The 14,669-nt window shown below is 41.3% G+C and overlaps 1 protein-coding gene across 2 annotated transcripts in view; it reads right to left on the reverse strand.

Moving 5' to 3' along the window:
• Positions 1 to 14,669, reverse strand: part of SLIT2 (slit guidance ligand 2) — a 376,411-nt gene that overhangs the window by 147,180 nt on the left and 214,562 nt on the right. For both annotated transcript variants that reach the window (XM_084857037.1, XM_084857038.1), the window contains one exon: positions 10,114 to 10,185. In XM_084857037.1, coding sequence (XP_084713163.1) covers positions 10,114 to 10,185 — 72 coding nt within the window. The remainder of the gene's footprint in view (positions 1 to 10,113; positions 10,186 to 14,669) is intronic.

Here is a 14,669-nt window from a genome sequence, read left to right on the forward strand (position 1 = left end):
TGCAGTTAATCATTTTGGTGCAATTTTGTGTTGCAGAGCATAAAAAAAAAACATTCTCAGGCGCTTTCCATTTTAACTAATTAAAGGCATTTAACAATTAAGCTAATAGGCTTTTTATTTTAAAGGACCAAAATAATATCTCCAGTACAGTTCTCTAACCTCCGGAGCAATTTATCAAAGCCATTTAAATTAGTACGATGGCATGAAATGTTATCCCCTGACACAACACAAAAGAGAAATTGTTTTGAGACAAATTGCTAAAATCTTTTAATGCCATCAAATTTGCCTAATGCAGTCTGCAGGTTAATCTGTAAAAGGGTGAGCAGTATGTTGGCCCATATCTTATTATCCTTAGCTGTCAATGTATAAATCAGCACCGACACAGCTCCTCCTAAATCATCCATATTATACACAAAGGGAAAGATTTAACGGCACAGAAAGCACTCGAGCAAATCTTGTCCTACAAGAACTGAAAGGCAGATTTCTCATCCTAAATTGGCAGGAGTTCAGGTGCATCTGAAAAAAAGTTTGGGATCTTTCTTTTAATGATGCCCTCTAAACACTGCTGTGGTTAAGTCCGGATAGCAGTTTTCAAACTTGCTGCTTTCCCACATAGTTATTTTTCTGTTCAGCCTGGGATAAAACTTGGCGCAAACCACTTTCTTGGCAGCAAGACTGCTGATTAAAATGTAGTGTTTCCTCTGTTTCATATTCTTTGAGGTAGCATGGAATAGTGACAGCAGACTTTTAAAAAACTACTGAAAGTATACTAGTTCGGAAGAAAAATATTATTGCAAAAGTTATTTAACTTGAAAAGTTGTCTATCAATGTGAAGAGATATGCCCTTTTTATTTATCATAAAATGCTATATTTTACTAGGCAGACAAAATATTTTTTATGATAACAAATGCAAACATTACACAATATTAGACAGAATACTGTTCAGTTTGGTCAACATGGCAACAACTGACTTTTAAGAATCAAATTGGTTTCTTCTGATACTTTTTGTGATCCTGGTATGCCACTGGAATATTCACTGTGTGCATGTTTTTTCTGACTCTGTTTTTTAAGATCCCTGTCAATTAAATAATGTTTATTCAATAAAAATGCAAATACTATTACTGCAAGATTGCTAAAATTAAGGTTGTATGGAATTTACGTGTAAAAGCATTTAGCAGATTTTTAGAATGCATGCTCGGAAGTAAGCTTTCGATAGGCAAAGATTCTCCAGCTCCAAAAGGAAGAAAACAACAGCTACAACAACAACCTGTTGTCTTATGATGGACAGAAGCAGATGGAAAAAAACTAGATTCCAAGGAAGAAAACAGAAGATAGTGGACCAGCAAGCCTTCCTGAAGTAATCCTTAGGGGTACCATCCACTCTTTCTGCAGTATGGAGACCAGAACAGATCTGGTAAGATAGCAGCTTTAGGATGCAATCCTATGCATATTTAGACTGAAAAAAGTCCGACAGCTCCCAGCATTCCCCAGCCAGCATGGTTGGCTGGGGAATGTTGGGAGCTCTAGGGTTTTTTTCTGTCTAAATATGCACAGGACTGCACCCTTATTGAATAAAAAAATCATTTTGCTTTGCCTGCTTGTACTAAAAAACTGGTACATGCATCTTCTCTGCAGAAGTCTTAATTGCCAGGGGAAACAGTCCAGAGCATGTGGAGATCTTCACATGTAAAGAACAGTATATGGGAGACCTTTCTCCAGTGTACAGATCACTATGTTGGTGAAGCACAAACAGCATCAGTGGTGCAGCAAGTTCTGGACCTTGGGGCCAAAGTCTAGGGCGTCGCAGTCCAGGAAGCCCCAAAGGGACCATCCAGAGAGTGGCAGGTGATGAGGGCATCAGCACAGCAGAAGCAAACTCCATTTTATTCCCATAGTCATGATGGTGCAACGATTTAAGTGAGTTTCAAATGTAAAATCACACATGCTCATTCTTTTCTTTTTAGCAGGATTCACAGACATTGTAGCATATAAAGAAGTAAATCTAGAAGTAATCTAGAAGTAATCTAGAAATCTAGAAATTCTAGAAATCTAGAAGTAAATCTAGAAGTAATCTAGAAGAAAAGCATGGATGGTGGTTGGAAGTGGGGAAGAGAAATGTTTGTTGTGTGCTTCACAATTGAAGCAATACACAAGGCTGTATAACCCCCCGCCCCATCATTAACATCAGGGTCTAAAATTATCTAGCTGCACCACTGAACACCATGTCCATGATGTTCATAGGAAATTCATTATACATAGGCACAAGTTCAAGTTAGAATACATGAGGGATATCCTATTTTATCTTCATTTAACACTGAACATGGTAGGTTGCTGATTTATAATTTTAGCTGCTGCCATCTTTCATTTATGAATTATGTTAGACGGCCACTATTTTATGTTTTATATTGTTTTATGCTTTTAATTGTGATCTGCCTAGGTGGTCTTTTGGCCCTGAGAGAGGGTATAAAGAAACATAAAATAAATAAGTAACCAGATTTAACATAAATGATGATTTCCCCAAGGACATCCAGTGAGCTTCATGGCTGAGCAATAATTTGAACCCACATCTCCCCAGTCCAAGACTAGCATTTTATCCTCTGTGCTAGACCACACTCACACCTATGGACAAACATGCAACAGAAACTCAATTTCTTACCAGTGACTGATAAACAGATATGCACAGAGAAAGGGAGTGTGTGTGTCTGTCATGGGGGAAATTAAGCATCCTCTTTTCCCTGCCACTCCTCCAACTCACTCTCCAAAAGTTGCTTTTCTCTAGGAAAATCAGCCATTGGGATTTTGTAACACATGTATATTCCTTCTTTAGTTGGTTAACAGAATATATATCCCAAAGATTCAGATGATGCCATACACACACACACACACACACACACACACACTACTGTAAAGCCCATGTTGGCATAGGCTCTAGTTGTCTGAGGGTGAAACATACTGTTCCTTGACTCCCACTGTGTCAGTCTTCCAGAAGCTGTAGGGAGGATACTTTCCTTCAACACAACCAAAGACTTTTGGCCCTCACTTCCTCACACCCAGCGCCACTGAACGACAATCACTTCTTCACCTCAGACCTCAAGCCCACCACCTTCCTTCTCCCCCCACATTTTAAAACCCGGCTTTTCCTAGAGCTGCTTCTTTTCCTTCTCATCTGCCACCTCAGAGAATTTGCCACTACCTGCATCACTATCCCTGCTGCCAATATGGCTGTTCTCAGAGTGGGCCTGACTCTCAAAGCCCAAGTCCCTCCCTCCATCCCCTGTGCCTGTGTGGAGCTACGTGGGAGCTACGTGGGAGCTATAGTTCCCCAACTGCCTCAGGCTCCTGGCCAGGGCACAGAAACATACTGTTTGGCTATTAAAGCTTGAGCTTTGAACTTCTGTGATGTAACAACATTTTCTGTATGTCCAAACTCCTCAAGCTTCAATTAAAAAAAATTGAGCAAAATTGGTCTGGTAGATCTCTAGTAATAAACGTCACATTAACACGTGTGTGTGTGTGTGGGGGGGGCATCATCTGAATCTTTGGGGATCCTGCCTTTGGAACCATTAATGCAGCCGCTTTTTCAGGAGACAGAAACAAGTTAAGCCTGTCTATATCCATTTCAGCTGCTCTTTTGAACTACTGTGATTATCATTTAAATATTTATCTCCTTTTCCACTGCCTCTCAGTTATTACATATACACACAATAGAGTCTGATATTAATTAATTCTCTCTGCCCTCTTTTAATAATTGCTGGGAAAAGTCTGGAAAAAACTTGTATCCTACAGCCTTTTGGGAGTCTCGTTTTCTTTAAGTAACACAGTAATATTTCAGTTCACATATGAAATACTATTGTAAAGATTTCTCATGACCTAAGCGGGTTATGCTTCTTGAATCTGATCTGCATTTTAAATATCTGTGTCATAAAATCACCTTCAGTCTTTACAAATTATCAAGAAAACCACTGATAGCTTTCCTCAAGGATTGTGCAAGGAATCCATATACTACTGATCATCTACTTCACCACCAGCTGGACTGTACAAAACACCACAGGGATCATAGAATCATAGAATAGTAGGGTTGGAAGGGACCTAGAAGACCATCGACTCCAACCCCTTGCTCAATGCAGGAATCCAAGTCAAAGCATCCCTGACAGGTGGCTGTCTAATTTCATCTTGAATGCCTCCAGTGTGGGAGAGTCCACCACCTTCCTAGGTAATTGGTTCCATTGTTGTATTGCTCTAACAGTCAGGACGTTTCTCCTGATATTCAACCAGAATTTGGCTACCTGTCACTTGAGCCCATTATTCTGTGTCCTGTACTCCAGGATTGATGGAGAAGAGATCCTGGCCTTCCTCTCTGTGACAACCTTTCAAGTACTTGAAGAGCACTATCATATCTCCCCTCATTTTTCTCTTCTCAAAGCTAAACATGCCCAGTTCTTTCAGTCTTTCCTCATAGGGCTTTGTTTCCAGTCCCCTGATCATCTCTGTTGCCCTCCTCTGAACCCTTTCCAGTTTGTCTGCATCCTTTTTAAAGTGTGGCACCCAGATCTTTGTTCCATTCCTCTGGAAGCATTAGGACTTCCATCGCTTCTTTCCCTGTTGTCTCACACTTCTTTCCCATAACATTCAAATCAATGAGGTTTTTAGACATACTTTGGAATTGCAGTTTAAGCTACATGCTCTAGACCAAATGTTTTTACAATTATTGTACGAAGTCAAACTAATGCTTAAAGAAAAAAATCTATGAGGGCCCTAGGTTTACTCATAATCCATGAATTTGCACGTAATAAATTATTAATTATCAATAATGGTAAGCCCATTAGTTTGATATTTTCAGTTTTCTATTTATAGATTGGGTCCATGCCCCACAATTTTGCATTGCATAAAAATGTAATGAATCTTTGATATATAAATAGTAAGTACAGTTCTCACAGAAATTCTACCAGACGTTAAAGCGGGATTTAAATTAATCTGCAATTTTGTTCATTCTGTAACTACTTCAGTTATTTATATAATCTAAAGTTATATTTATATTACACACACATGCATACAATAATTGAAGCAGTTCTAGGACCAACAAGTGGCAGATTGATTCTCCTCTATCGACTGGTGGAAGTGCTGTGGGAGCTGCATTTACCAGGGCCCCCGATCCCCAATTCAGACAGCCTATCCAGGCTGACAGTATTAAAAGCTGCCAAGAGGTCCAGGAGGATTAACAGGGTCACACTCCCTGTGTCCTTCTTCTGGCACAGCCATCCATCAGGGTGACCAAAGTAATATCCATGCCAAAACCAAGCATGAAACCAGAATGAAATGGATCCAGATAATCATTTTCATCAGCAGGCAACCACCTGAACACCTTGCACAGAAAGAGGCTCCTTATGACTGCCCAAATATTACTGCAATCCTCCATATCCAAGGAGGGTTTGTTTAGGAGCAGTCTCATGATCAAGGCAGCCAGGATCATTCCCTTTCATAATGAGATATTCATTACCTCCTGGACCCAGCAGTTAGTCCCCACCTGCTAAATGTCATTAGTCAGCAGGAGCAACACTTCAGTACACAAATGGTAGGCCACACTACATCAGGCATCTTGTCCATATCCTCAGAAACAGCAACTGAAATTCATCCAACAAAATAGGCACTAGGTGGTAGTCGGGATACATACATAAACTGAACCCATCCAGGTCATGATAAATGTCTATCCTTGGAGTGCTTAGCAAAAAGGTCACAGCACCTCTTCACATCATTTGGGGACCAAGCTGGAGAAGATCTTGAACCACCTGGAATGGCTCTGCTGGATGGTCTTTGCTACCATCACCACCACAAGGCAGGCTTTATAATCAGCTGGGTTCTTTTGGCTTGAACCACTTGAGTTCAAGCCAACTCCCTACTTGCTTCAAAGCCTCCAACTTCCTGATAAATCAGGAAACCTAACAGAACCTGGGTAGTACCAGAGGGTGCTTGGGAGTGATCGTGTCTGAGATTCCATCAGTCCATGGGGATGGACCATTCTAACTGGTGTGAAAAGCTGCAATAAAACAAGGCAGATGCAGTGACCATGTTTATATGTCAGGCTAAACCATGGTTTAGCACCTCATGCAATAGGCACCCTAGAGCTGGAGATCATCTAGTCCAACTCTCTGCTCAATGCAGGCTCTGCAATGCAGGCTGCATCTACAGCATTCCTGACAGATAGCTGTTCAGACTCTGCTTAAATACTTCCAGCTAAGGTGAACCCTTGGGCTTGTGCGCTCCTTCCACATAGCTGGGAGGAGGACTTCAGAAGCTCTCACTATTCTTTGTCCTCCCCCTTCGCAATCAACACACTCCAGGATACCAGGCTTCAGACTCACTACTTTATTAGTTAAAGACTAGCTTCCTTACAAATTTCTAAGAAACTCTCAGACTGCAATGAAACCAGCTAATCCACACAATTACTGAAGTGGAAGTTAGAGAAGTTGCCAGCAGTCTGAGCAAGAACTTCTCAGCCAGACTAGCTTAGGGAGGATGCCCCTCCCTTAAGGTGGCTTCCTCCTACATAAGCTTTCACACATAGCTAACCTGGTGGAGCATCTGAGTTCCGCGTCTAACTTTTTGCGCTTTGCTCTTCGACAGACCCTAGCATCCCTCAAGTCATGTCCCTCATTCTCCTCCTCCCCTGGAACCTGGGTTCCCATGGAGGGGGGGCGGCGTTCAGGCTGAGCTATCTGTGTGTCAAGGGCTTGGGAAGAAAGTTCACTGGGATGGGAGCCTACCCCTGTTCTGGCTGTTCCCATTCTGAATCTGAGCTGCTAGACATCTCCACATGCTCAGATTCATTCCTGACAGAAATTATTGTTTTTTCTTCACCATTACTTGTTGTGACATCTGGAGTGACAAACTGTGGTTAACATTTAGTAGAGTTAATTTAAAATTAGTCAACTTCAAACCATGGTTTCTGAACCTGGCTTGTTTAAACTAACCAGGGTTAATGTTAGCTACAGTTCTGGGTGTAAATGGCACAGGAAGCTGTGGTTAACTAAAAGCAAATACTTTTGACTCCTTCTCTCAGCTGCATGGGAGTAGAAAAGGGGAGCATACAAGCCCATGGCTCACTATAGCTTGTTCCTGCTTGTACACATCATGCTAAAGTGATATGTGAAAGCAGCTAGTGAGCAGACCAACTGGAACTGCTACTCCTCTGCTTTCGACAGAGGTAGCATCTAGCATAGATATGTTTGGAGTGTTATACTTAAATTGCTTTACAGTACTTATCAGTATTGCTGCATACACATTTTATACAGCGATACATAATTTTACATAAAATAGGTGATCAAAAACTGTTTAGAGCACATTATCGTGCTTACCATGTGATAGTGTGAGCTGCGAAAAAGGCTTATTTCGCATCCTCCATTGCAGCCTCAAGTAGCCACCCAGTGGAGCTCTTCAGAGTGGTTCAAAGGTTGGTAACCCCAGAGGCAGCTGCTTTAGAGCCCTCAGAGGCCTGCTGTGATGCATTTTCATTGCACTTTGAGGATAAAGTCATCCAGCTCCGAAGCATTTAGATGGTACTATTACTGCAGATCAATGTGAGGTGTCCAATGCCCCATCTAGCCATGTTTTGTGGGATCAATTTCAGTTAATGAGGCCTGATGACATGGACAAGGTGCTTGAAGTCATGTGACCAACCACATGCCCTCTCGATCCCTGTCCTTCATGGTTAATTAAGGCTGGCCAGCATAGGTTGGCTGGGTGGGTCCAGGGTGTGGTTAATGCCTTATTATGTGAAGGAGTGGTTCCTGATGCTTTGAAGGAGGCACTAGTGTGGCCACTCCTGAAAAGGTCCACCTTGGACCCAAGAATTTGTGACAACTACGTTCAATCAATGATGAACACACTATTTTTGCGTAAGGCAATTGAGAGGGTTATGACGGGGCAACTCCAGGCATTCCTGGATGAAACCGATTATCTAGATATTTTCCAGTCTGGGTTTAGACCTGGTTTTGGGACTGAATCGGCCTTGGTCACCCTATTGGATGACTTTTACTGAAGAGGGATAGAGGGAATGCAACCTCCTCCCTTACCAACCTGCCTGGTCACTGTGGTCACCAGAGGGCATACTCCTGGTGGTTCCACATGGACCTATGGCCTGACTGGAGTCCACCCAGAGAACAGCCTTCAGTGTGGTGGCTCCTTTCTATGGAATTCTCTTCCTCTTGAGCTCAATTTCAGGAAGCCTTCCTTGACTGACCAGCCATGGTTTTATTGGAATTCTGTTTCTTTTGAAAAATATTAATAATAGCAAGAATAGTAATAAATAAATAAAATAAACCTTGCTCCTCTTACTCATTCTCTCTGTGAGTTTTGATACCATCAGCCATGGTATCCTTTTAGATTGGCTTCGTGGGATGGGTGGGTAACAGAGGCACTGTACTTCAGTGGTTCAGTGCTACCTACAGGGTCAGTCTCAAAGAGTAGTTTTGGGGGAGTGCAACTCATCCCCCTGGCACTTGTGCTATGGGGTGCCACAGGGCACTATTTTATCCTCAGTGCCATTCAACATCTGTAGGAAGCTGCTGGGAGCAGTCATGTGGGGATTTGGAGCGAGGTGTCATCAGTATGCAGATGACACCCAGCTCTATTTTTCCATAACATCTGAATTAGGTGTGGCCATGCAGGCACTGGACCAGTGCTTGGATACTGTGATGGGCTGGATGAGGGCCAATAAACTGAACTTGAACCCTAGAAAGATGGAAGCACTGTGGGTAGGTGTGTCACAGGTCCAGAAAACAGGTAAATTGCCTGTTTTGGATGGGTTTACACATCCCCTGAAGGGGCAGGTGAGTAGTTTGGGGGTACTCCTGGATTTGTATTTGTCACTTGAGTCTCAGGTGGCTTCAGTGGCTAGAAGCGCCTTTTACCAGCTTTGGCTGGTATGCCAAGTACATTGTTCCTGGACTTAGCCAGTGCTTAGCCACAGTGGTACAGGAATTGGTAACCTCAAGACTGGATTATTGTAAGGCACTCTATATGGGGCTATCTTTGGGCTTGGTCTGGAAGTTGTGACTGCTGCAGAATGCAGCAGCGCATCTATTAACTGGGGTCTTCTTCTGACAGCAAGCTACACCCTTGCTAAATGAATTGCACTGGCTGCCATAAGCTACCAAGCCATGTTCAAGGTGTTGTTAACATATAAAGCCCTAAACAACTTGGCACCAGGTTACCTTAGGGATCTCCTCACCCCTTATGTCCCTGCCCAATCTTTGTGATCATCAGAGGGAGCACTTCTGAGAGTGCCACATGCTCCTGAGGTTTGCCTCTGGAGTACTTGCAGTAGAGTATTTAGTGTTGCATCATCCACCCACTGCCACACTTTACCAACTGATATTAGAGAGTCCCCCCCATCCCGCCACCGTTCCAACATTCAGACATATTCTTAAAACTCATCTCTTTGTATAGACTTTCCCTGAAGTGTGATCCAGCCAGTTATGGTTTGTAGCACACAGTAGAGTGTGCAGTTTTATTGCAGATTAATTTGTATTTTTTATTGTTATATTTAACAATATAACAATTGTTATATTGCCGCCGCCACCAGCTCCTGGGCCCTCTGGACGCATGCTGGCAGCTGTGTTGTTGTTCCAGGGGGAGGGGAACCATTTTAAAAATGCCCCCCCCGGAATAACAAGATGGCTGACGGTGCACATCCAGAGGACCCAGGTAAGAAGCTGGGGGCTGGGTGGCAGCAGCAGTGATGCAGCTGGGCTTCCAGATTGCGCCAAAATGATCCAACCCGCTTCATGCCACTTCATGGTCCCTCCGCCTCGCCTCGGAGGCGGCCCGAAGTACCCCGCTTCGACTTGGAGCTTAGGCATCAGGCCAAAGCAGCGCACAGCCCTAGTTTAAGATCCTGGTTTGTTCTGAATCTTGTAACCATTGTTTCCTGGTTTGGATAATGGGTAATTGAAGGGTATGCATGGCTTCTTTATATATGGTGTGTGTGTGTGCACGTGTGTAAACATAACATAAATATATGTATAAAGTATATAGAAGTTATAAAATGATGTTATCTGAAGGTTCCCATCTTATATTGTTAAATTTATAATAAAAATGCAATAATAAAATACTTACAGATTTTTAATATCTACAGCTCCACGGAAAGCCTTCCTTGGAATGGCATGAATCTGGTTTTCACTGAGGTCCCTAAGAAAAAAAGACAATACTTAAGTATAAAGGATCTTCTGTAAAGGATCTTCTTATATTTTAAGAACAGGTATTTCAAGTTAATCCATATCACTGTAATTCAATCAACAATCTAAATTATACACATTTTCTTAGAATAAATGACTTATTATCGACTACAAAGAAGCAAGCACTTAAAAAATGTTAAACTTTGTAGCAATGAACAATTCCTTTCAAAAAAGTTAGTATGTACCATTCAGGCTTAGCTAGAACTGCAGAATTGAAAGGAAGGGACATTTTTAAAGCTTCTCAGATGCTTGTGTTCAAACATATAGTCAAAGTTTATAATGTCTGCATTGTAAAAAAAAAAAAAAGAGAGAGTGCGAAACAAAGGGGAGGAAAATGTTTTAAAACAGAATGAGAGAATAAAGTTGGTAGAATGTCAGTGGTAGGTATATATTTCAGTAAGCATTTGAACCATATGACATTCATATGTTTCACTGGCAATATGAAAGAAGAAAATGCTATTTTACTGATTTTTTGTATTATATTATACACAACGCAGGCATAGCTTGACATATTTCTAGGACTGCATGGAAATTCAAGGAACAGATTAGTGATGTGATTTAATTTCTGTAATATTTAAATAGCCCTGCAAATGGAATATAACTTAAAATTAAATCCCTTTGGATGAAACTGTTACGTAAAAGCAATTTGAACTTAAAGAATCTATAGTAGAATGTATCTTTTGATAGTGGCCACTACCATACATTCACTTGTAACAAAACTTGGCCAATCACCCTTAATACACCAATGCTGTAATTTTATACATGCTTACCTAGGAGTAAGCCCCACTGGATTCCGTAGGACTCACTATCAAACAGATGTGTATAGAACTGGGATGCAAGGGTAGTTTAAAAATAAATGTGCACACAATACAACTTTTTATTTATTGCATTTATATACCACTTTTTGCCAATGCGCTCAAGGTAGTTTATCAAAAACACTGAGAAACAAAAATCAGAACAATAAAATAGCAGAATTCCGCCAGTCAGCTGATTACATAAACTCCTCATTAGCCTATCTACATTTAAATTTAGTTTAATTTTGCTGTGCAAAGTCCAGTTATACATGAAAGAACTGAAGCCTTAAATCAGGTTTAGACACAAAGAGAGCAATCCTACGGCCCTAATTATCCTAAATTTAAATATATGGTCTAACCCTTAAACAACCCCTGCTGCCCGGTTTTAAAAGACATGACAAACCATGGCAACCCCCCCATCAGGGGTTGAAGATTCAAAATGGCCACCAGCATGCGCTGAAACTCACTGTGGCTTATTTAAGCCATGGTGCACTGCGGTAATCATGCAAAGTGGCCCAGTGAGTATATATAATTTTGAATGGGAGGATGCAATAAGTTTGTGGGCCTTATGAGTACAGAACTGCCGTAGGAAACGTAACGAAATTATTGTACTTGGTTTTGTTTTACAGTGACAAGTTTTCCTTTCAAGACTAATTAACAAGGCTGTTTTTTATATGAATATGACCTCTTTTGCATATTCAGAGAAACAGAACCATGAAAGACGATATAAGACGTCTTAGCAAATTAGTGAATAAATAAATATAGATAATACAGAGGTAAACAATTTTGCACCAGAAACTACTTTCTATTTGGATTAATTATAAAGTTGTTTTGAATTTATGCTACTACTGCGCAGGTTACTGGATAACATAGCATATATTGTTATGTAGCAGTAACGCCAGCTTACAAACAAGTGCTCGTTAGAGCAACTTATAGGTAGAATAAAATGGAAGAATTACTGGATCTTATACAAGACTTAGTGAGCTTACATATTTAGGTGATTCTACTGTGAAATTAATAGCTGCATTTTAAATCAGAATGCTATATTCTGTATTCACGTAAAGACGTCCTAACTGAACATGCACTGCACATTTCTGTATTATTTTTTTTATTAAAACTTACGTAGCGCATATTAGTAAATCACATATAATGCACCAGCTCTTTGCAAATGAAGTCAGTTCTGCATTGCGGCTATTTTATTACTATGAAGACTTCTAGTTGAATATGCCATTTACTTCACAAAGCACAGTGTGCTATTATTTTAATTGTATAAATGGAAATTGCTATGTGCAATAACTGTATCATGCACTTCTACGGTTGGATCAGGGTTCTTTTTTCTTGTATAGTTCAACCATCATTTACGTTAAGGCAATAAATTTTGAAGGCGAACCTGCCTCTAAATTTAATTACCGGTAATTTTATTTTTCCTCCATGGTTTAACCTCTCTTAAGAGTCTGATCAGTTGTATCATAAATCTATAATGGCATCCAATACTTTATAGAAATTACAGAGCATGGAAAGAATAGTGAGTCCTTATTTTTAGAGCTAAGAGGTGGAAATACAGATGCAAAGAAGATGCCTAGAACTACAAGCTTTGAACACAAATTAATAAACCACAACAATTAATTAACTGGCCCCCCAAAACACATCAGATCTTTTTGCCAGGGGGAAAAGGTATCAATCAGCCCTAACTGAACAGTAACACTGAGGACTATTTCACTGTAAATCTCTGAACCTATATTCTTCACTGGATTCCACCCTTCAAGGGTTGCCCATGTTCTGGTGGACAGTGTGTTTTAACCAAACATGTTCAGAAATATCTTGTGGTACACCCTTCCTGGCTAAATGTCAGAATGTAGGTGAAGTGAATAATATCTTTAATCACACACACGCACCTATAAAAAATCCTGCATCTGGAAATCTAACATGTGAGCAAGCTCATTAGGCTAGAGCTGATGAATGTCAGATACACAGGAAAACAGGAGGTATCCAGGAGTTGACCCTGGATGTTGGGACAGTGGAGGGGGCAACATTACTGAGACCAGGTTGGACAAGTCAGGAGCTGTTGACCAGTCTAAGTCTCCCAGCATGGACCTCATGGTCAGGGAGGAATTACTAGTTCATGGGAGTTCCATCTCCCTGCTGCATTCCCTGTATGGCTAGTTGGAGAATGCTAGGAGTTGTAGGACATTTTTCTGTCTAAACATGGATAGGATTAAGTCCTTAACTATATATCTTCTATTTCCCCTTCCCAAACATTTTGTATGTTATTGCTTCAAATGCACACAGTGCTGCTTGTAAATCTGTAAGATGAGGAACACCCTGATGCAGTTAAACTGAAGTTACTTGAATTTACCATTAAAAGAGATTTAAATCCAAATACCTTTGCTACACAAAATCACTACCCAGTGTTAAGGGTAAATTGGGTAATGTGGAAGTTTGCCCCCATCCTCGCATTGTCTTTAAGCTAGCACTTTAATTTTCCTCACAGGGATGAATGGCAGCCATTTTTATTTAAATGGAAGAAAGTAAAGGAGACGGCCTGTTTTCTGCCTGCTCCTATCTGTTCTGTACAGCCCCATCCTGGGTTCCATTTTCTGGTTTCTCCCCCTCTCTCCAGGTCACCAGCCTGCAGCCACTGCCAATGTCTAGTGCTGGAACCCTTCTGCCTCCAGAGTACCAAGAAAGGTTGCCCATGCCAACAACCCAACAATGACCATGGTATTGTCACCACTCGAGCTAGCAAGTGGATAAGCAGAGGAAGGATGCAGCTGCCAGGGTGTCTCAGGAGCTGTTGAGAGGAGAAGCAGGCACCTTTCCCCTTCTAATATGGATGTCTGGAATAGTGGGGACACACTAGTGCAGCTTACTGCTCTGTCTTTAAAGGCTGGGGAGGAGAGAACCCGTGGCTTAGCTTTTCTGACAGATGCGGAGTCCAAGGCAACATGTAAATTTATAACCCTCACCTCCATAAACAGTGCTGAGACAACTTTGAGGAATGAAGGATGGCAGTAGCAACGCTCAGATCCTTGTTTTACTATGCATAGGGTCATAAGCAAATCACCCTTACACCTCCCATGCACTTCTGTGTAGCCGGAGCTCAGAAAAGTTCAGATAGCAGTGACACAGTGCTACCAGTGATGTCAGAGGTAGCGAGGCTCTTCCATGCCCCTTCACCCATTGGCAAGGTTAGGGATCTGCATTTGAACGTTTCTGGGTTTCGTTTCTTTTTCCCCTGCCAATTCATTTTTGACAGCCCCATTCAATTTGTTTTCTTTCTGTTACTGTTTCATTCAATTCTGTATTGATTAAAAACAGACACCTAGCCAGCCTGTTTCCTGAGGCCAATAACTCTGGGCCTGGCAAAATGGCATGAAATTGAAGAAACTTGAATCAATCACCATTTACTTGATTAATTCATTAATCCCAGCTGTATCCTTCTATGATCCAGAATCTACTTGCTTGCAGTGCTGTTTACTTCTCTCTCTCTCTCTCTCTCTCTCTCTCTCTCTCTCATTCTCATTCTCATTCTCTCTCTCTCTCTCTCTCACACACACAAACACACACACACACACACACTTCAGATATAGGCCCCTTCCAACCCTACTATTCTATGATTCTATGATCTTATACTAATTTACAT

This window comes from Heloderma suspectum, chromosome 5 (genome assembly GCF_057233095.1).
Source record: "Heloderma suspectum isolate Gila_16-S chromosome 5, 16-S_ref, whole genome shotgun sequence".
Taxonomy (NCBI): domain Eukaryota; kingdom Metazoa; phylum Chordata; class Lepidosauria; order Squamata; family Helodermatidae; genus Heloderma; species Heloderma suspectum.